A 25,088-nucleotide genomic window follows, 5' to 3' on the forward strand; every position below is an offset into this window, starting at 1 on the left:
TTTATATTCAATAAATTCATAGTTTTAGATTTTAGAATCATAACATTAAAAAAATAAACCAAAGATTTTTTTCAATAAGTGAGAGCGTGTCGAAACCTTCGGAGAATTAGAGCAGACGTATCAAAGCCATGTGTAGGCAATGTTTACAAATAAATAAATTGTTAAGGGTATCAAAATCGTTCTTTAACCTGATAATTATTAAATATATATACGGCTTTATAAACGTTACTAACAATCACTGAAAATACTATAGAAAGTAGAATCCGGTCATACCAGCGCTCCTACTACATGCTATAAACACAAGTAAACATAATAGCATGATTATTTGGTGACAGAAATATGAACGGAAGCCTGTGGACTTGCAAAGCTAAAATGTTCAATGTTTTACATATATTGTCAAAATTTATAAACAATACAACAACCTTAGAGTCAACAATAGTATCTAAGATTAGGACTGTTGCATATACACTTTTTATTAACTAAATTATATTTAATCACACATAGGAAACTAAACAGGGTCTTAAACCTTAAATCATTAAGGTCTTCAGACATATTAATGACTGTAGGTCGATGGTTTTTCCCCAGAATCTCCAGTGTACTCCACATATTTTATCAAACATATTCTTAAATGACCCTGGTTGTTCACAGGGCGTTATAAAATAGACACTTAACTCAACATAAAAAAATCTCCTCGAGATATATTTTAATATTTTTTTAACAAGAAAAAAATTATTTCAGAAAAAAAAGTGTACAACATGTGTATAAATGGTATATAAATACAAATTTTGTATAATAATCATATTTTCACCAATTTGTCATCAGTAATTCCCTTAAAAAAAATGCCAATTTTCATGTTTTTATTAAGACGCGCAGCATATTGTTTCATTACTTTGTTAGTTATAAATGGTGGCCATCTTGAAAAAGAATCGGAAGTAGGTACATTTTGCAATGGTTCCCGGTTTAAATATTGTTTTGGTAGTCCAGGCTACTCGCATACCATATTTCATGAAGTTTCATGCTTGTATAAAAAATGCATGATTTTTCCCTATGCCGCTCTACTTTTGGTTAATATTCTGTAAACACATTGATGACCTCAATATGTGGATTGTTTTGTTGTGTTTGAGTTAACGGTCAAAGTATTAAATAATTTTGACGGCGACACTAGTTTTAAAGAGGTCAGTTTACGTGACTTACAATGAAGGTCATATGCTTAAATAATCAAATAGGTTTCATATCGTAATTGTTATGAGGACAATCTGTAGGATCATTTCTAAACAAATGCGTTTTTATCTAATCTGCCGCCGCAATGATTCTAGTGTAGTAGTATGATATTTGCATAACTATGACCTGGATAGGAAACTATATCAAACGTTCAGTGGCGTTTGAAAAATTATTTCAAGGTTTTAAAATCATATTCAGACACATTACAAATATGACATCACTTTTCAGTTAGTGAATGCCTCAGTACTAATCTATATTTTTATTCATTTTTCTCCGATGACTTCTTGAAGGAAAATCGTGTGTGTGAACATATGACTATTTTAATTGCACAAAAATGTCCACGTAACTTTGTAGTCTAATTGTAACGACTACAATTCTTTCCATCCACATTAAATCTAACTTGTTGGTTTTAAATATAGTAGTATTTAAGTGCAATGTAATGAACAACACAATGAAGTAAAACAATAGTTAATTGGCAAACAATGTTTCCTGTTCTATGTATGGAATCATAACACCCCATATATTGCAACGTTTATACCTTTATATACATATGTAAAGACATACACTTGCTGTGTAAAATACTCTAACAGCAAATTATTGTTAAATAAATTGGGCATGGTCATAATTCATAAACGGGAACAGAGAATTTTTTTCAATTAATAGATACAGATAAGTAAATTAGAACTAAGGCTATCCAATTTATATCAAGACGATCGACATGCTACATATCAATGTAATACATTTTACACCAATTTCAAAAATGCATAATGTATCAATTCAATAGGTATACAAGGTAGATATATTTGTAGCTTACCTTCAGGTATGGCTGGTAACGAGTGTATGAAGTTCAGTATCAAGTCAACTACTATATATTCATTGAGACAAGAGCACGTCATATGTTTATTGATTGTAATGTATATACAGCTGTATAATGCATCCAACTACAAAATTATAGACTGTAATGGTTAGATGTGCATCAGAGCGGAACGCTGCCATCTTGTGTTAAAACTTTTCCGTAGAGCGTAAATCATTTTACAAAAACCGCCTTGGTATTTTTTATTGTCATCACCTTAAAATAAAAACACTAAAATAACACTTCTACAGGGGTATGTATTCTGAAAAACCCTATAAAAGAAGTTCAAGGTCATTCTTTTGGTAGTCCTTCAAACCAGCATGTCACAGTTCCAAAATCAGGTTTCTAGAACTCTTAGTTATTCATAAGAAGTCGGTTAAATATTTTAGCCATTTTGGTCCATGTGACTTTGAATGAAGGTCCCGTACATTCATTTGAACAACTTGGTAGCTCATCATCCCAACATGTGACAAGACCAATATCAATATCGCAATTAAGACATCTAAGCTATTCACTGTTATAGCCTTTTAGAAACCCGTGATCTTAAATGAAGGTCAAGGTCAATGAATGAAGTTCAAGGTCTTTCATTTGAATAAACTTGGTAACCCTGTATCAATGAATGTCACAGGCCCAATATTAGGTCTTTAGGTATCTTAGTTATTCTCAAATCTTTTAAAGCCTTTTTGACCTCTGTGACCTTGAATGAAGGTCAGGCTCAGTCATTTGAACACACTTGGTAGCCTATCATCCCAGTATATTAGATAAGTACCCTGGAGGTTACGTCATTTAGAAAAAGTCGTTTGAATGAATACTTTACGGCATTGCGCATGACGACGGACGAAACACGATGACTATAGGTCAACCTGACCCTTCGGGTTAGATGACCTAAAAGTTAACTTACACTGGGATTGATTTTGCTATAGGTTTGCATGTTTCTGATTAACTATTTTCTGGTGGGTAAAAAAGTATATAATAAATATGATAAATTACCGACCATTAGATAAAGTATGCCTTATTTTAGTTGGGGTGTTAAAAAGTTTAGAACCTTAAACATGTTATATATGCTGTTAAATAGTTAAGCGTGGACGTAGTTTCTATCTGGCGCTGATCACATGTGTAATTCTAAGTTTAACCAATTAAGAATATGGTGCAAATGTCTATTACAAAAACAAACAACACTACTAGTGACAGGGACAGTAAAAAAACATTAGGAGTGGAAGCTGAATTATAACCCAAGATGTATTCTGTCATAACATGATATGATAGGGAAATGAATCGCCTGTCACTAGCAAATTAGATCCTGAGTGTCGAAATATTAGAAACTTAATAAATTGGATTCTTCTAAATGTGTTCACAGTACATGTCACTGTCAACACACACCAAGGCTATACTTCCAAGCAATTATTCGAGAAGTAGGTTGTCAGTCATGGTATTTCCTGAAGTAATTATAAAAATGATCATGTTACTCGAAATTTACCTTTTAACTCGGATGATTAAACGCTCAGTTTTGTATTCCAAACATGTAATATTAAAAGAGGGTATCTGATTGATGGTGTTGAATCACACACTAAATCTAATACTACGTCATAGAAAACATTGAAGGAGGAACGAATTATTCTTTTTTTGTAAACAAAAAACAATGCCCTCATGTCTCTGCGGACCATTTTCTCTTTTCTTTCTGTTCTATCTCGTGAAAGAAAATAGAAAATGGTCCGCAGATATACCTTCCAAGGATATTTTTGAGAACATGAGGACATTGTATTTGTTTATTAAAAAGAATAATTCGTTCCTCCTTCAATGTTTTCTGTTCGTCCTATGACGTAATATTATCTTGTCCGCCCTGCAGTTAGGGCGTTAGAATTGTACCTGCTGCCCCTATTGCATGATCGTAAAAGGTGACTAAATTTAGGATCTTATCTTTTCTCTTCTTCCTAACTGACTTTATGTTTCCTAATGCCTCCCTTGGCACCGCTTCACTTTTGGCCTTTAGTTGAGCGTTCGCCCCTGTGAGGAAGGCACTGGGTTCTGTCCCCTGGCCGAGACACACCAAAGTTTATAAAAGTGGTGGTTTCTGCCTCTGCTTAGCGCTCAGCATACAGGGAGTGGGACGACTGGTTCGCTCGTTGTCAGTAAAATGTGACCGGATTGCGTGTGCTGCTTGGTGTCTTCGGCGGCATGCTTCAGTGATATAGCACTATAAAAAGGGCAACAGTTTCACTATACAAGAAAACACAACAGAAATATACAACAGTCTCAAAAACCGCACCTCGCAAGACATACACGCAACACATCGCATACATGGGGGCCGACCTTACATGACCATAGCTGTTAATAGGACGTTAATTTATCAATCAAACAAACAAACAAAAATTCTATCTCGTCCATCATACATTTTAATCGTCCCTTGTATTCCTCGACAGTATTCAGGTGGAATGGGCGAGTGACCATCACGATATATCCACCTAAATGCAAACCCCTTTTTAAATGTAACTAAAATGATTTAACTAAAATATTGTCTGGTTACGTGTCATTTATTTCCTAATGTATTCGTATATCGTTGTAACATATTGTGGTAGAAACTGATATAAACCAATACATTTACATGTACATCTGTTATCTAGTGGTGAAATATGTTCCGTACGTAGTTGAATTTAATAATTTAAAAGTAAACACGATAGTTAGAATGTTCCGCCCGAGCTAAGAAAGTGATTAATATAATATATAATACTCTGTTTAACGATTATTGTAAAGTCGATTAAAGGATCGATGCTATAAAAATTGTTGTCAAATTAATATCCAAACCATTAAGGGATCAAAACAATAATTGTAATTATAATAAACATCATATCAGAGTATAAAAATTGTCATGGCATATCCAAGGTGGAGAGTTGAAGTTTAGACGTCAAAACTGGACATCAATTAAGCGATCTTACATACATGTAAACACATCAAATAAATTACTCCAAATATTGCAACTCATTTCGATCGCATTTGCTATTTCTTGCTCACTATTGTTTATATTTACATTTTTATTACCTGGTTTAACAAGACACAAGACCTCTCGAAGACAGTCACACGGCAGATGCACATTCATACAGCCTCCTTATATGACGATAGCATCACAAGTATCTAGATATTGGAAAAAAAAAAGAAAATTGTCACTAGCAAAAGAAATCTCTAAATCTAATTACTTTTCAATGTTTGCAATTTGTGTTATTCAATTTTGTGCCAAAATAATACATGTCATGCGTATTAATTATTATATATGTTGCGTTTATGTTTAATAATACTCCTACAACCTGCCAGTAACGTAATAACGGCATCTAGCTAAATCACTAAAATATAATCACCTGCTGAAAAACGGCTTTTTCCTGATGTCCTTCAACACTGATATTTTGTACTGCCTCCTTTCACCAAAACGATGGATATATTACTTTGAGTGTATTTTATCTGTCCATTCATCAAACTGTCAGAACGCATTGTTGTGATAACAAGAGCTATTTAAAGATGACAGTATTAGGTTACATCATAACCATGTTCCCACCCAAAGAGGTCTCTATCGTAGGATAGTTTTGTTTTTACTAGCTATTAATGTCTGGTATTTACAACAATTACACTATTATTAAAACCAAATACCTGGTGAAATAATATGTTCTTTTCCATCAAAGACGGCACTAATGAACGCTTGGTAGACTTCCCTTTCTCTTGCTTTATCCAGTTTTCCCTGAAATGGGTCTAGGGCGTCCATAATGACGAATCCATGCTTATTCAGCTAAAACTACATGTAGATAGCTGCACTGCAGGTAGGGCGTTAGAATTGTACCTGCTGCCCTATTGCATAATCGTAAAAGGCAACTAAATTTAGGATCTTATCTTTTCTCTTCTTCCTAACTGACTTTATCCTTCCTAATGCCTCCCTTGGCATCGCCTCACTTTTGGCCTTGAGTTGAGCGTTTGCCCCTGTGAGGAAGGCTCTGGTTTCTGTCCCCTGGCCAAGACACACCAAAGTCTATAAAAGTGGTAGTTTCTGCTCCTGCTTAGCGCTCAGCATAGAGGGAGTGGGACGACAGGTTTGCCCGTTGTCAGTATAATGTGACTGGGTTGGGTGTTTTGCTTGGTGTCTTCGGCGGCATGCTTCAGTGATATAGCACTATAAAATGGGCAACAGTTCCACTATACAAGAAGACACAAAAAGAATACACAGCAGTCTCCAAAAACACGCACCTCGCACAACATACACGCAATACACAGCATACATGGGAGACCGTCCTTACGTGACCATAGCTGTTAATAGGACGTTAATTAATCAAACCAAACATGTAGATAGCATTTTGCATGTAAGCCCAATAATTCATTTCCTACTGGCCGTAAATGATGTCTTACTAAAATGATACATGATTTGACGATGACAGTTAGATAATGACCTTATTAGGTTTAAGGAAATATGTAATGTAATCCTAATGATTACCATAAAGCTATTGTTTTAAGATGTTAATTGTTTGTAGTTATTGTACTGTTTTCTGCTCTATTCTCTGTACGTGCGATACATTGTTGACGAGCGTAATAAAATGATGGTAGACCGTCTTTAACAATGGCTGTTAATAGGACTTTGATTTAATAAACCAAACCAAAAACAAATAATAATTTAAAAAAACAACAAACATTCGCTGTAGAAAAACGCACAGTATTGATATTCTTTCTTACAAATCATCAGGTTAATGAAGAGATACAGCGAAAATATCATCCACTCAGAAATAGCTACCTATATCAGAATTCCGTAACGTTGTTTTTTAGTTATGCAAAAATATTGATACTTAAAGAGGATCAAAACAGAAGGTTTGATATTTGCTTATATTTTGTCTCTTAATAGTAAAGTTAATAAAAGAAATCGTCACATCTTTCTGACAACATATTTTTTCTTTGCCTTAATTGAGTTCCAATGAGTTGTGACGTCTACTGAGACCATCAACTACCGGAAGGCGGTGTGCCGATCGCGGAACTTTCTACATGCATTTTGTCTCACGGTATGTGTATTTACGATCTGGAATGAATGACCATATGAGAAGTTTTCATTATGAACAGAATTGTACACTAAATGTAGACCAATATCTTTTTGACATACATTGTATATTGAAACATGTTTGTAATAAAAAAAAAAGGAAATGTACAAATACATTCTGTTGTGCTCAAAAAGAACCCCAAAACGTTTGGTATGTCTATATAGGTCATGTTCTATGTTGGAACTTAGTTTGTGTTTTAAACAAACGACAAAAAACGGGCGTATTGAATGAAATAGAAATATATCATGGACTTTAATAATTTGTCCGTGGAATTATACCATACACATTTTGTCCGTGAAGCTTATCAAAACCACATTTACGCATCGTTTAGATTTAATTTGCACTGCAATGATTTAAAACTTCACTGTTTGAGAACGAAATCATATATCTTAACAACATATCGAGTAAAAATATGTGAAATTATGTGAAAAAGCAGAGGAAATGTTGATTTGTAAGTTAATTTTCCTCTGTCCGTGAAGCATATCCAAGCAGAAATCGTCGATCACATAATCTTTCTGCAGAATGTTCTCCAAAACTACTAAGATAAATAAATACCAACACGCTGATGGTTTTAGGCTATAAATTGTAAGGATGGAATGATAATATAAACTGTTATACCCAAAAAATATGCCTGAAGTGGCAGGATTTTCGTCATCTTTCCGTCAAATATATCATTTTGAGTCACGTGATTCCCCACCCTGAATATAGCAACTACACGTAGCGCGACTGTTTTAAATACTCATAATCGCCAATACGGCAACAGTGCTCCATTGAATTTCACGGCTCTTGTCACAGCTGTTGGTCTCAGATGACTTCACGAATCTACGTCCACCTGGTGTTATCAGGGGCGATAAGCGATGCGATCGTTCAAGACAAGGGTCTTTGTGAACATCGTTTCAAGCACGGTTTATTAAAATTACGTCAAATACAACCTGTATTTGTTGTTGGAAATAAAGTGGTATCACAATAAACAAATACCAACAAAAAATAGCACATTTTAAATCTGTTTTTTTATCACCTTTAAAGTTTTGGCATAGAAAAAGTATTTAGAGTGTTCTACATATTTTTCTCCGCCTCTCTAAGCTTCGAGCTTTCGATATTTACCGAATTTTGTAAATTTCGTATTCACAAAGTTATTTAACTTAATATCAAATTAAAATTTTGATTTTAACGTGTACACGTTTAAAATAATTCGGAAGTATCCGAAGTGTTCCGATTTATTCAGATCTGTACGGTTATTGCCGATATTGACCACATGATATAGCTCGGGATGTTCTGATCTCTACGCGAATTGCCGATGTCGGTCACGCGATGCAACCCGGTTTTTCGATATTACCCGAAAGTATGACACGTGGGGTTGACTGAACGCTAAGCAGGAACAGAGACTACTACTTTTATAGACTTTAGTGTGCCTCGGCCAGGGGACAGAACCCAGAGCCTTCCTCACGGGGGCGAACTCTCAACTCAAGGCCAAAAGTGAGGCGGTGCTAAGGGAGGCAATTGCAAAGATAAAGTGAGTGAGGAAGAAGAGAAAATATAAGATCCTAAATTTAGTCGCCTTTTATGATCATGCAATAGGGGCATATTCTACATATTCTAACGCCCTAACAACAGGGCAGTAGCGTTCAGGATACTTTTGTATACGCTGAAACAGATTTTAAAGATTTTTAAGTAATTATAACTTGTCTTCTTGTTCAGTGGACTTTGCTCATTTTATAGTGCTATATCACTGAAGCATGCAACCAAAGAACCAAGCAACTATACTGACAACGGGCGAAGGCCAGGGCCAGCTGTCAGAGCCGGATCCTACTCACAGGGGCGAGCGCTCAACAGAAGGCCAAACGTGAGGTGCTGTCAAGGGAGACTTTAGGAAGAATAATTTATGAACTGCACACATGAGAGGCCGTCCTTACATAACCCTAGCTGTTAATATTACGTTAAAATAATCAAACAAACAAAAAAAAGGAAGAAAAGACAAGATCGATTTCTATAGTCGCCTATTTCGATCATGAAATAGGGGTAGTAGGTACAAACAGTTTGGAAGGTATCTCTGCGGAAAATTCCCTTCTTGTTCTATTTTGTTCATCACATATTCAAAACATCAGTTGTATTCCTCGACAGTATCCAGCTGGAATGGGCGAGTGACCATCAAGAAATATCCACATTATGTTAAAAATGCAAACACACTTTTAAACTTAACTAAAATGAGTTTTCAATATTCACTGAACTACGTGTCATTTATATTCCAATGTATTAGCATATCGTTGTCACATATTGTGGTAGAAACTGAATATAAACCATTAAATTTACATGCACACCTGTTTTCTAGTGGTGAAATTTTCCGTTGGTAATAAAATTTAACAATTTAAAAGGAAACGCGATAGTAACTAAAGAATGTTACGCCCGAGCTAACAAGGTGATTAATATGATATATAATAGTCTGTTTAACGATTATTGTAAAGTCGTTTAAAGGATCGATGCTATAGAAGGGTTGGCAAATTATTATCCAAATTTTTAAGGGATCAAAACGATAATTTGAATAATAAACATCATATTAGAATATAGCATTGTCATTGAGTCTTCAAGATGGTGAGTTGAAGGTTACATTGCAAAACGGGACATCAATTAAACAATCTACTCTGTTTCTTACAACAATAAACGCATCCAAATTTATAAATAAGTACTACAACTTTTGCAACTCATTTCAATCTGATGTATGCTTTCTCTTGTTTACTATTGTTTGTATTTATATTGCTATTATCAGGCCTACCGATATGAGGATAAAAGAAACCTTCGTGAAAGGTTTTGACCATCAGCCCTCGGCAAGTCTCGGGTTGAGGAGCAAAATCTTTCACGAGGGTCGAGATATCTCTGTCCACATGACATACCCATGTAAGATTCTTTTAATCAGTAGTATCCGGATGTTAAACAAGAGCTGTTGGAGAACAGCAAAGCTCGCCTATTCAGAAGAAGTTGATGTTCAAGTATTTACTATTTAAACATGGAAATATGACAAATTAACAGTCAACAAAAACCTAAAGGGCCCCAAATTGGTTGTATTATCACGTTCAGCATCCATACACATTAGGAAAATAAAATCTTAAACATTTATGTTGACTTATGCTTAAACAATTGACAAAATAGAAACTTGCTTAAAAACTTTAACATGGAAATATAACAAATTAACAGACTCAAAAACCCCATAAAGGGCCCCAAATTGGTTGTATTATCACGTTCAGCATCCATACACATTAGGAAAATAAAATCATAAACATTGATGATGACTTAAGCTTAAACAATAGACAAAATAGAAACTTGCTCAAAAACTTTAACATGGAAATATGACAAATTAACAGACTCAAAAAAACCTAAAGGGCCCCAAATTGGTTGTATTATCACGTTCAGCATCCATACACATTAGGAAAATAAAATCTTAAACAATTATGATGACTTATGCTTAAACAATTAACAAAATAGAAACTTGCTCAAAAACTTTAACATGGAAATATGACAAATTAACAGACTCAAAAAACCCTAAAGGGCCCCAAATTGGTTGTATTATCACGTTCAGCATCCATACACATTAGGAAAATAAAATCATAAAAATTAAGCTTAAACAATTGACGAAACAGAATCTTGCTCAAAAACTTTAACGTGAAATGGGACGCCAACGCTGACGCCGGATGACAACATGGAATCAAACTTTTAATATAAATGAAGAAGATTGGAAAAAGATTTATAAACACCCTTTTAACACATGTACAAGTTCAAAACTTCAGTGGCTACAATATAGAATAAATCATAGAATCCTGACTACTAAGACATTTTTACTAAGAATAGGTAAAGCGGATAATAACATATGTATATTTTGTAAAACTTCTCCCGAAACCATAACACACATACTATGGGACTGTGATAAAACATCAAATCTGATAGAACAACTGAGAATAGCAATTATTACAAAAATTCTAGGACTTAGATTCAGTAAACAAGAATTTATATTTGGCAAGAAAGTTAACAATAAACATTCACATTTTAATTTAGACAACTTAATCTTACTTTTAACCAAACAATATATTTATAACTGTAAATGTCTTGAAGAAGATCTTTGCCTAATTGGTTTAAAAAACCACATCAAATTTGAACTGAAAGCTCATAAAATTTTAATAACCAATAGAAACTTAAAAATAAACAACAGGTCTTAACAGAAATACAGCTTTGGCTCCAATTTTAAATTTTAAAGCATTAAAAACATATACAAAAACCAATAAAATCTTGTAAAATAAATATTTGACCTAGGTTCGACAGAGGTACCTTGTATGTATGTATGTGTGTCCTGCATCTCTCTGATACTTAACAATGTATATTACCTTAAAAATATCAATGTTTGTGAACTTATCCTCTATAAATTATCAGTGAGTTTGTTAGTGTAAATGTGTCGTTCATTGATTGATGTATATTATGAGTATACATGACTACTTTTGTTTTAAATTAATTAACTCCAACATACATCGTTCATATATGTTGTATTGTATTTGTATGTACAAAACTTTTGAAAATGAATGAAAAAAAAAAGAAAAAAAATATATAGATGTCTGAGCGTATCATTTCATTACACAATATGAAGAATGTCTACATAGACCATATCAAAAACACTCCACGTAAAGGACAAGAAAAACTTGTGAATTGGAAATAGTTATCGTATATCTGCAATCCTGGAGGAACTGCAAAATTGTAGAATCATAAATCCCACATGAAGGAAGTTTGATAATGTTTAATAAAGTTAACCAGCATTCTTTAGTTGGTTTATGGACGACACACGCACAAACACATCTTATTCAACTGTTATTTACATTATATATATACATTCAGTCCTTTCGTGTTATATATAACTGTCTCTAACACATATCTGTTCATTCTGTATGAAAGGCACGTTATGTTTGCACAAATATGACGAGAGTCACGGTGCAAAATAAAATTGCATTGAACGCAACTTTAACGCACATACAGCTTCGCTAGCCAAGGGTATTCAGTTTGATGCTCTCCCTGCAACAGAGACTATCAGACAGATTATCCTTGGCTAGCGAATTTGAACGCACAGTTTTCTCTTTTAAGACGTCAGTTGTATAAAGTCACAGATAGTCATCTAAATGATCATAAAGGGGGATAACTCCTAAATAAGTACCGCTTACTTATTCTTACCTGGTGTAAGGATTTAACATCATAAGCAGCAAAGATGTTTAAAAAAATGTATCTTGATTTGTTTTAGTGTAACTATGTGCTCTCTATCGAATACATATTTTTCAAACTACACATACTCTTCAAAATAAATAAAAACTAAAAAAGATGAATAAATAATTATATAAATAATGCTTTTATTAAACTTTCGCTGATGTTGTCATTGAATTCACGGAACAAAGTGAAAACAAATATCTTAAATTTGACAATGGGGTAATTTATACCATAGATACATAAAGATACATATAGATTTATTCTGACAACATACATGAAAACATCTACAGGATTTTTTATAGTCCTATAATAGTCAGCTCTTAGAAATTTACGGATTTATTTTTTCAGTGTATAAATATTTTTGTGGCTGATCTTTCCGATGTGAATCGAGTTCATATTCAAATTGTTTAACTGTCTTATAGTGAACAACATTTGATGGGAGACAAAATAACGCCAATATTTAGTATATTAATATTTTCATTAACATTACACGTTTAACAGCTACGTAATTTTAATTAATTAACCTCATCTTTAATTAGGTATTTGGTAATGACCTTGTACAGCGCATACCTCTATCACGATTTCGATATAACCAAGTTTAGCATATAGGTCACGTCTGAAGCTAAATACAGGTATTATAATTATTGGTTTTGTTATTGTAAATACGGCTTTTGAGTCCATTATTCTATAACCATATTCTGTTTTTAATTTAAGAGACGGTTTAAGCTAAAAAGATATCACATACGTAACCGACATCTGGTCAAATGTTCATTACTGGTTTATGAATTACACTATAGCGTACAAAGGTTAGTAAGATAATATACTCAGTTACGTAAGTTTATAATTACGCTGCATCATTCAAATTAAAAATAAATTATAAGTAAATGTAAGACTGTGGTTATCTCATCTGATTTATTAATTTTGAAAATTAAATATCATAGAAAACTTAAATATAATTATTGTCAACAATTCTCGGGTGTGACCATGCCGTAATGTGAGCTGTTAATTTTCCGTCGATCAAGCGTAAGTTTAGTTCAAAGTTAATAATACAGAAAACGGTTTTTCAGATGGGACAAACATATGATTTGATATTTTTCGTCAATATTATTAACACATTTTCTTTGATTATAGTCTGCCAACTCAGGATCAAAACAAAAAATATTACCGCTATTCAGGCATTGTTATGTTGATTATAAACCATACTTTACTGAATTAATTTGCTACAGGTTGCTTGCAATGAATAGACGGATTTAACTTAGTTTTACGTAAGGGACGATAATACTTCTTTGAGTGACGCAAATGTTACCTGTTTCAGTGCTCTTAGGTTCGGTGGTGGTACATACAATACATGTCAACACATGTCCGAGTGCCTGGTATGTTCAACAAGCGTTCGTAGATATTTCTTCTGTGATGGGGATGGTTCAAAAGTACTTGATATCAAGTGTGGTCCTCCTAGCGTTTACAGTGATTTACAAGACCTTAGCGTATGCTAGTACGAGTTCCCTGATTATGTTACATAGTTCCGACATACAAATCATTACTATAGGACCTATAGTGTTATACTATAGTGTTATACCCAGTTGTCATGATAACAGTTTTAATAAACTACGAAAGTGTTAACCTTTTGGTTTTATAAAGGACGGTTTGTTTACTTCTAATATAATTATTAAATGCATAAAATATACGTTAAATTCACAAATTTAAATATGCACTTAAAATTGGCCTGCACTCCTGTGTTGTCTATATGAGATTATGTATATTATTACATTTGTTATAGCGGGTTCAGTGCAATGTTGTAGTAATGCAATTAAAGTGAAAGATAGGTGCATTTGCAAGCCTGGATATGCGGGAGATGGCACTCATGAATGCGAAGGTAAGTAGATATTTTTGACAAAAACGAAAAATTGCTTTATGGCTTAAATATGTAGAAACGAATAATTCTTTATGGCTTAAATATGTAGAAACGAATAATTACTTTATGGCTTAAATATGTAGAAACAAATAATTACTTTATGGCTTAAATATGTAGAAACAAATTATTACTTTATGGCTTTAATATGTAGAAACGAATAATTACTTTATGGCTTAAATATGTAGAAGTATAAACATGCAAGGATAGAAAATTGAATATCGAATTATATATGTGTTAATTATAATTTAATAATGTATTGGTTTTTTTTATCTCTCTTTCCATTCTGCATTACGTTTTTAAAGTCGAATATTGCTTAATCTTTAAACTCATTTTAACATATTCAAATGTGTTTATGATGTTAGTGATGGGATAGTATACTGTAAACTTATTTTACCGCAAATTGAAAAAAATGTTAATTATAATTAATACCCCTGATATCAATTAGTGCGAGTCAGTGGTTCAGTACTGGAAATACCATCTTACAACATTTGGCCCTGAACATAAATTAAAGCTTCAAAGAGAGTGCAAAAGATCTTAAAACTACAACTAAAATAAATGTTTTACATTACGTTGTTACTGATAGGGTTATGGTAAAGATCAATACAATATTTTAAAGCAGTGTGAGATTGAGTGACAAATCAAAATTATTCCATGTTGAGATGTTATTGTTGTTAAGATATAAATTTCCTCAACTACATACATGTATGCAATATAATCCTAGATATTCGGGAATCCTATGCTTGTGTTGTCGGATTACTTTATATTTATGTTGGATATGTATACTTGTATGATTTCCCGTAAATACTTGGGGCAAGTGCAATAAATATGAACATATATGCGTATTCAGAATATCTGTATCGAATAATTTCTTAACAACAGTATAAGATACAGTATACAACGATGATCTACAAATATATTTAAATATTGCGCCAGTATCATTCTCCCATTGTGAATACTTTCAATGTCCTGATATTCACGATATCAAAAATATGGGGATATATCTAACCTAGCATTATATAATTTTGCCCTCAAATTATACCGTTCACATGAATAATTCATGACAAAAGAAATATCCACCTTTTTATTAATATTTAATATTTATAATAGTATAGTTACATTTGTACCTATACATCTTGCATAATAGCTATATGCTTTATAATTACGGTAACCGTAAACGAAACTAGGTATGAAGACAACCCAACAGTGCCAGCCCGGGCCTATGCGCTTCATTGCATATGCTTTTAACCAATTGCGTTCAAGCCATTGTTAACACAATAGTTAGACAGTTTAATATCTATTTATTTTTATTCAAGAGGCATGTAGTGGACTGTGTAAGGAATTTTCCTATTGTGATGTACAAGAGGATGTGTGTAAGTGTAATGCTGGCTACAAAGGGAATCCTTATGTTGGATGCTCAGGTGAGAAACATGCTTTTTTATATTCTCCTTATTCCTCCAACAAACTCTATGGATTTAAATTGGCTTGTCAATGCGTATGACCATGTGATGTTAAATGTCTTAATTATTGCAAAATTTACAAGTGGAATGTTTAAAATGATTAAGAAGATGAGTGTGATTGCTTATCGGGAAAGTGCATTAGCTTATATATCCGTCGTATACCTATTAGGTTAACACCAAAATCCTCAAAATTATCAAAAGCAAATGCAATATTGGAAATCGATGATACAGACATACTTTAAAATTGTGAAACTGATAATTGCATTACAAGAATTGTAGCTTTACCTTTGTTGCACTAAATGAATTATAGCTCTGTATAATATCAACTGTCTATTTCCTTCGTCAGGGTGTAGCTGAAAAGCTTTTTCTTCTAGCTTATAAGATTAAATCATAATGATTCGTTTATAAAATCTTATGTTTAGTGCCGTGTGAAGGGATGTGCAAGAACAACGCTTTCTGCAGCAGTGAGGATGACAGGTGTTACTGTAATGTAGGTTACATTGGGGACCCACATATAGGATGTACTGGTAAGTAAAATAATCAATCATGCATAATCCGCACGGGTCAACGATTGCATTCTATGTACCACTGGATCCTTACACAAACGTAGGTCTGTTGAATACGAAGTACGTGAAGTATTACATATTGGCCAAAGAATTAAGTGATTCCAATTGTGTTGACAAAATATTGTCTAATTCTTTGATGCAGTCCGCCCCCTATACGACCCATATCATAACTTATAAAAGCTGGAAAACAAAATTACATTTTGGTAGCCAACATATATATCATTAACAGTTGAATAAGCAAATCGTGTTTATAAAAAGTGCTGTCAGTCTAAATATAAGCATAGTGATTTTTTAAATGGTTGGTTGTTTTGTAATGTACTGTAACCAGCCAGGGTCATTTAAGGACGGACATCCATGTGTGCAATGTATTGCGGTGTATGAATGTCTCTTTGTTTTGGGCGGCTGCGGTATATTCGTGTTGTGTTTCCTCGTAATAGTGCAACTTTTGCCCTTTTTATAATACTACATGGATTTCGCTGAAGCATGCCGCCGAAGGCAACCAAACAAGCACATCCCAGCCGGTCATATTATACCGACTACTGGCAAACTAGTCCTCCCACGTCCTTTATGTAAAGTGCTAATCAGGAGCAGAAACTGCCACTTTTATAGACTATGGTTTGCCTCAGCCAGGGGCGGGCGCCCAGAAGAAGGCTAAAAGTGAGGCGTTGTCAAGGGAGATATTAGGAAGAGAAAAGACACTATTTAGTCACTTTTTACGATATAGTGACAAGGGATAGGTGCGATGTAAATGGCCTACCTGCATTTTATGTCATGAATTTTGCAACATTTCAATGACATTAATCTGTATTGTATTATTTTGTATTGATTTTACAGTACCTTGTGACGGTCTGTGCAAGGCGAACGCTAACTGCCACACTCCAGACAACATGTGCCAGTGTGACGCTGGCTATATTGGTGATCCACTTCGAGGATGTACAAGTAATGTGTTTTCAGCATTACACCAATCAAATGACATATCAATCAACATTATGAATATTATAATTATTGTTTTACTCTGTATCACAACCATCAGACCTACATTCGTATCATACTCACACATTTAGTACTAATATGAATCAGTTTTCGTGTATTGCACTATATCTTACTCACATGTCTTACTAAATGTTTGTAGAACCTTGCGATGGTAAATGCAAAAAGAATGCGTTTTGTAAGAGCATGGACAACAAATGCTACTGTAAGATCGACTACATTGGTGATCCATACAAAGGTTGCAAGGGTTAGTACTTTGGCATTGTCTTTTTGGCTTATTAAATCATGGCATTGCTTCTATAATCTTGACCGTATTGTTTGTAGAAAAAATACAAAATTGTTTATAGAAAGTACATTCCATGGTAAAATTCCCTTTTCAGTTGATATTTGAAGATAAGTAATTTCCATTAAAAGACGTGCATGGAGCATGCGAAAGTCAGAGCATTTATGAAACGGAATGAGAGTAAACAGATATGTTTTTATCATATTTTGAACAACAACAAAAAACAAAAAAAAGATGCAGCAGCATGTGTTATGCTTTACTTGAAAAGTATATTGAAGTTATAAATAACATTATGGGTAATCATTAAGACTACAGTGCCGTTAACTGACGGCAAAGTTTTGTTCAGAATGTCAAGCTGTGTACACCGAGAATTGCTTTATTATACTTAATTTAAAAGAATAAAACATAACATATTTGTGTCTAAATAATGTGTAAGAAGCATTTAATGTTCATTTAATGTTATGTGCCGTATGTTTCATACTCATGATTGTTTGTTTGATTAATTAACGTCCTATCAACAGCCATTGTTTTGTTTAAAAGAAGAAATATGGTATTGTTAGTGGTACGTTAAATTTGATATTTCATTGTAGCACCTTGTGATAACCGTTGTAAGAAGAATGCTAACTGTCGAATTTCCGACAACAAATGTTACTGCCACGCTGGTTTCATTGGGGATCCGTTGGACGGATGTGAAAGTAAGTATTATATAACTTGCATTAAGATTGCCATCCACCATTATTTTGTGTAATTAGTTTTATCGGAGCGGAGATACTAGGCTATTTACTACAATAAGCATTATAATTATTCAAATAATATTCATGTATGTTAGGGAAATACGAAACTAATCGTAAGAGCAGCTGTAAAAATAACGTATTAAAACACACAATAATGCTTTTTTGCAAAATCAACTGCATATAGAAGTATGTTTTTTTAAACATATATCATAATGCTAAACTAGCCCTGTTAGGTTTTAATGTAGGAAAGTTTATTTTATTATCATTATGCTATATCTTTTTATCATTAGTTATCTACGGTCATATTATGTATCAAACAGTATGTCTCTTTGCCATTATCTCTAGAACCCTGTAATCGGAAGTGTAAGTTAAACGCATACTGTAGCGGCGCAGACAACCGGTGCTACTGTAAACACGGATATATCGGAAATCCCTACGTAGCATGCAAGCGTAAGTACCCAGATATTGCATCCAATTGTTTGTTTATTAGACAGGTAACGGAATCATGTTTCTACGAAGGAACATATTCAATGCAATGAAATATAAATAAATCTAAATGGGAGTCATATATTGTTTGTCGATACAAAAATAACAAAATTGATAATTGATATTTTATTATCGACGTTTGATTTTCCACTTTTGTTTTATTTTGAAAATCAATTTAAGGTAATACCTGCGTTTTCAGAAAAATATGTTACAAAAGATATTTAAGTGTTTTGAAATAGTACGTTTAGTACATTTCGCTCAAAAGTGTAATTTAGTTTGATTTTTTTTTTCGCAATCCGTGTAATGCATCCAGCACTAAGTGTAACGTATATATTTATACCCTCTTAACGAATAGAATGTCTACTGGAATCACCTTGAGATTATGAGGATCACATCAATTTAGACTGGTTGCTATTTATCTGTTTATTTCAGTTCCTTGTGAGGGTAAATGTAAACAAAACGCATATTGTGGAGAGGACAATACATGCCATTGTAAAGCGGGCTTCGTTGGGGATCCACACAATGGCTGTAAACGTGAGGAAACATTTTGATACAGGAAATAAGCTATGAGGAACACGAGTGGGAGAAATATTCAAATTGACAAACTATTAAGATTATCGTTAATACTTTTATCAAATATATTGATATTTGTTGACTCCGACATAATGGATAAGGTTGAATTTTGTGACAATAGATGCTGCGTTTTCCTATGATAATTGTTCGTAAACATTCTTTTTAACTTTGCCATAACGAGATATTCTATTTTCAGAGCCATGCAACAATAAATGCAAGCAACATGCTTTCTGTAAAAAGGCGGACAACATGTGCTATTGTGAGTCTGGATATAGCGGCGATCCCTACTTAGGATGTAAACGTAAACACAGCTTGTTTTCAACCATTTGACGTTTGATGTACTTTATGTCTTGCAGATACGAGTTCAAAACCTTTGTAGCACATACTAATGTACTTGTTGATAGGTCACCTTCCATCCTACCGAGTACTCCGGTTTTCCTATGAGTAAAGTAATGCGACGCTCATCCTGTATATATGAATCATTTGACAGTCATTAAAAAAGGAATCTGCCTATTTCTCTGACACTGTGAAATATTTAGGCCCCTATTGCTTTGATCGGCTTCAAGATATGCTATTCTCCCATACTTCACAGGGATATCCTGGTTGCTAGGGAAAAGATATCTCTATCTTACACAGGAGGTGTAAGACAGCTCCAACGCGCTAGACAATAACGTGACGTCATCAATATATGCGGCGTAACTGCGGCGCGCATTGTAGATGACGACATCAATTTTGACGCATAACGACGTTCCTGCGATCATGGCACGATAAAAAAAGCTGAAAACCAAGAATTTCATCATTTTTCTACTAAGTATGGAGAAAAAGAATCAAACATGGGTCTGTTTTATCTCAACCCGAGTGAAAATTTTGGCCGTCAACCCTCGGCAAAGGGGTTGAGATGTCCCTCGTGAAAGATTTTGGCCGTCAACCCTCGGCAAGCCTCGGGTTGACAGGCCATAATCTTTCACTCAGGTTGAGATATCCCTGTCCACTTCACAGACCCATGTAAGATTCTATTATACACTACAGACCAGCATGCGAAATTCCATTAAGACCTCTTCTAGTATGTTATTGAAACCATATACGCCATACAAGGATTTCCTCATTGTTAAGCTTTAGAATACACTTATGATGATTGCTTACATGTCACCCATTTACACGGTACATTTGGTACTCATTGATACTCCTGTCTCCCATACTTCACATGGATATCACGTTGTTGCAAGGGGAAAGATAACTGTTTTTACCGGGTTATGGAAAGACAGCTTATACGAGCTAGAAAATACGTGACGTCATCATTATATGCAGTGACTATTGTAGACGACGTCATTAATTTTGTCGCATTGCGACGTTCCTATATCATGGCGGCGCTTTGGAAATCTTTCTATATGACTGTATTTTCATAATGTTTTGTTAAATATGGGAGAAAAATAATTTTACATGGGTTTATCAGATGGACAGGGATATCAAAACGCTCGGCAAGACTCGGGTTGACAAGCCAAAATCTTCCACTCGGGTTGAGATATCCCTGTCCATCTGACAGACCGATGTTATATTCTATTAGTCTTCCATGTCTGTAATAGGTCCATGCGGGGGACGCTGTTGTTCCAGTGCCGTCTGTAGTCCTGTAGATGATAGATGCCACTGTAAACCTGGGCTGGTCGGAGATCCTTACATAAACTGTCACAGTAAATATCATCATCATTAGGCTTGTTCAGATGTTTAAAATGGTCTTATAACGGAACGATAATTGATTTAGATTCCCCGTTGCTTTTATTAGCATTGACCTTCAAAATAAACTGAAATCAAATAAACTGCTAAAACGTTAAGATAAATAAAGTAACTTATGCATCTGTGATATACTGCTAAATAGTGATCACATTAGCCGACTTATATGTACAGGCTGGATGTAAAACTAAATTTAAGAATAAATTTAAGAATGAAAATATTTTATCAATTAATGTATATGAACTTTCTCAAGAATATTTCAATGATTTTCTAGGGCCCTGCTATGGTCTCTGTAAGGACAACTCATACTGCAATGACGAGAACAAATGTAATTGTAATACCGGTTTCTATGGAGATCCCTACGCTGGATGTGTACCTTACTAACTGTTATTGCAAACAAAAACGATTGCATTTAATAAACGTTATTCTCGCAGTTAGCGATTTGTTTGTGTGTTTATTCATATGCTATCGATCTACCGCATTTAAACCAAATTATATTACAATTATATTATTAAGAAGGATCAATCCTCATCTGTTACGACAATAGTATTCATCCAATTGGGTGTGTCGGAAGGTTAAATCTCAACAATACTTATATCAGTTGACACTATAAATGAATACGTTAAAGTTCAAAAATATACACATATGTATTTAGTGTTTATTAGCATGCGAGTAGTAACAATAGTAAAACATATCGGATTAATGTTTTATAGCAAAGAATATGATGAGAGCATTGTTTAGTGCATATTTAGGTTATTTATTAGCTAATTGCAGCTGTTTATATTGCCATATACTAGCGCGTGTACAGTTGAGTCAACATCACGTAGGAGTACATCCACCATGCATGCATTGTTGAAGTACTGGAGCGAGTTTTACTAAAGGTTGTAGACGTAAACGTAGACTTTACGTCTAACTTTACGTGTAAATTGAGTTTTACGACAGGATGTAACTATGCACTTAAACGTAGGAGTCGACGTAAAACTTACATGTGAATATCATTTTGTAATGCGACAATTGATTGGCTAAAGACACTTAGCACACGGCCAAAGTAGACTGATTTACATTTCGTAACTGTCGTAGCTTTGATTAACAGTCAAATTATTAAAAAACATATACTAGTTATTTAGATCTAATAAATATCTAGCGTAATTTTATATTGATATTTGTACTTATATAGTTAATGGAGGATATCGCTTTTTTCTCTACATTTTCATACAATATTCAGAAAATCGCTTTTAGGCTACTATGAAAATGTTTTTTCAATGAACATGTACATTTATAAAGCATACATGTATTGTAGATACAACAACAATAATATATACATTGATTTATGAGCTTTATTTTGATTTCAAATATCAATAAGTTTTCTTTATGTTGCGTCACATCCTCCGACGGCAGGCATTTGCGTGTTTCGCATCAATGGACAGATAAAGGCTGATTTTTTATAACAGTTTCGGAATTTTCTGAATATACCAGAACTAAATTTAAGACAATTAAAAATATACAATGCACCTCTAACTACATTCGACGATTTTCATGAAATCCTATCTTCTAACTTCTGATAAATACTCGGTACATGTACAAGTACATCGAATATACATGTAGCATTGACCTGCATATAAATGTATCTATTTCATGAAATAAGAAATATATTCCAAGGATTTTTTACTTCAACATATTTTGAAATCCCGGTTTTTAGGTCACCTGACCATAGGTCATGGTGACCTCTTGCGATAGTATTGCGATATCCGTCGTCGTGCGTCGTCTTCCGTTAACATTTTCAAAGATCTTGGAGATCTTGTGAACACGATAATGTGAGAAAATATGCATGAAGCTTAATGAAAATTTGCATGTAGACTTATTAGATGTATGTTCTTATTTCATGAACAAAAAACATCAGTTTCATAGTAAATTACAAAACTAATTTGTATCCAATATCAGGTGACCGTTAAGACCCATGGGCCTCATGTTTCACTTACAGATGTAATTAATATGTTTTATTGTTTTACATAAAAGGGATGCCCAGTCAGAAATAGCTTATTATAAACTTATTCATAATGTATATAATTTGCCGGGTGTGGTACATGTACTAATATGTGTATGTTTTGTAGAAAGATTGCATGTAGCATGCCATTTTGTAATATGAAATGGTGATACTGGCGAAGTTTGAAAATAACACTTCAAAAATATCGACTTCGTCAGACCTACACAAAATTAGGATCAAATCAGTGTCACTCTAGACATGTTTCGGCTCTTAAAATATAAAGGATGGAACATATTGAGAAAAAGTCTTTGAAACATAACGAAATTTCCGAACGCTGGACGCTGACGGACAAAGCATGATAACTACATGTAAAGATTAGATGACCTTATAAGGGCAGACAAATTTCGAAAACGTTTAGCTCCACGATTCGGATGCCAATTTATTTCGCGATAAATACCACCATTAAATAAGCATTGATATAACGTCGGGTTTTCGCGGCATTCTCGATATTTTCTTCATAGTATATGAAGAAAAAGAGTCTTCCAATGAGAAAGTTGAATTTAGTATGAAAACAAGTAAAATATAATTATATAACAAATATAACGCGTGGGGAAATTTTCACACTAAGATGGCTTTGTGATAAGCGTTTACAGTAGTTAGTTTTTCTTTATATTCAACGCTACTTACAGTAGTTAACATGTTTCGTAATTCCGCTTACAATGTCTAAATTTAAATAACGAAGTGATTGTTTATATAAGCCAAACAATGCGTCAATATTGACTCCGGAAGGGATTTTGAGAAATAATTTAACTAAAAAGTGAAACGTGTATTTCTAAACACCGGCGAAATGCCTCATTTTCTCTGTCACAAATGATAAAATAACTGTCAGGAGGATATAGAATATAAACTCGCTATGTGTAAGTTTACGTCTACTCCCTTGCACCCGTATATACGTAGATTTCCACGTAAACGTAGACGTAAACGTAAGTTACAACTTTTAGTAAAACGCAAAAATGTCGTAAGTTATGTCTACGTTTACGACTAAGTTTACGTTTACGACCTTTAGTAAAACTCACTCCTGAAGGTTTCTTGATAGTGTAGTTGTTCACCATTATTTTACAAAACTTATAGAAGGTGTTTATTTCAAATTTCATATGTAGGCTCTTCATGGGCTTTACTTGTGCAAATGATGATTTGAGATTGGTCGGACAATACGATGGCCGACATAAAGTCATCCTGGACTTTGATAGTTTAAGTTTGTTTCTGTTCTGTCATTATGAAGAATGGGCTAAACAGATCTGTCTCAAGTTAGGTACCCTCTGGATCGTAGTTGTGTATATTGTGTTTATTCGGACAGATTCATTAAAAAGTTGATGATAGACACCCATCATTGATTTTAATAGTTAAAGTTTGTCACCGTTACTTCTCAAACAGTAATCGTACGGAAGTTAATGCTGCCCATCATGCAGTAGAGCGTTGTATAAGAGCTACAATGTTGTACGATGTTATTAATTGTTGGAAACCGATTGATGGTGGGGGCGGAGGCGGATGGGAGGCGATTATAGTTATAAAATGATTAAACCCGTCAATGTTATATTGAGCTTTTGACATAAATCATAACGAATAAATACTTGAAAAATCAACATTCTATGAGTGAGTACAATCATGATAAACGATTGTTCTGAACAGTTCTGAACATTTGCTATATTCTTAACTGTTGATTTAAACTATGGAGAATTTAGTGTGAAATTAGTGAACTTAGTACTTACACCTTATATATTTGCACGATACATGATTTAACAGCTTCAGTATTTAGATCGGAACATGCATATTTGCTTATTCAAAGCAAAACGCAACATGTTTTAAGTTGAAATTCAAATTTTATGGAAGCGATAAGAAATTAAATCAGCAAAACTGAAAATATTACGCTGAAATGACGTTTAAAAAACTTATTTGATATTCGGCATTATCCAAATCATGGTTGTAAAATGTGATTTAATTTAGAATAT

The 25,088-nt window shown here is 33.7% G+C and overlaps 1 protein-coding gene across 1 annotated transcript in view; it reads left to right on the top strand.

The window, feature by feature from the left end:
• Positions 1–19,345, top strand: part of LOC138316506 (multiple epidermal growth factor-like domains protein 11) — a 33,207-nt gene extending 13,862 nt beyond the window's left edge. Inside the window, exons 2-8 of the mRNA XM_069258196.1 lie at positions 14,144–14,239; positions 15,592–15,696; positions 16,158–16,262; positions 17,136–17,240; positions 17,434–17,538; positions 18,165–18,269; positions 19,227–19,345. Coding sequence (XP_069114297.1) covers positions 14,144–14,239; positions 15,592–15,696; positions 16,158–16,262; positions 17,136–17,240; positions 17,434–17,538; positions 18,165–18,269; positions 19,227–19,345 — 740 coding nt within the window. The remainder of the gene's footprint in view (positions 1–14,143; positions 14,240–15,591; positions 15,697–16,157; positions 16,263–17,135; positions 17,241–17,433; positions 17,539–18,164; positions 18,270–19,226) is intronic.
• The last annotated feature ends 5,743 nt before the right edge of the window (positions 19,346–25,088 follow it).

Source organism: Argopecten irradians, chromosome 2, assembly GCF_041381155.1.
Source record: "Argopecten irradians isolate NY chromosome 2, Ai_NY, whole genome shotgun sequence".
In the NCBI taxonomy this organism is placed as follows: domain Eukaryota; kingdom Metazoa; phylum Mollusca; class Bivalvia; order Pectinida; family Pectinidae; genus Argopecten; species Argopecten irradians.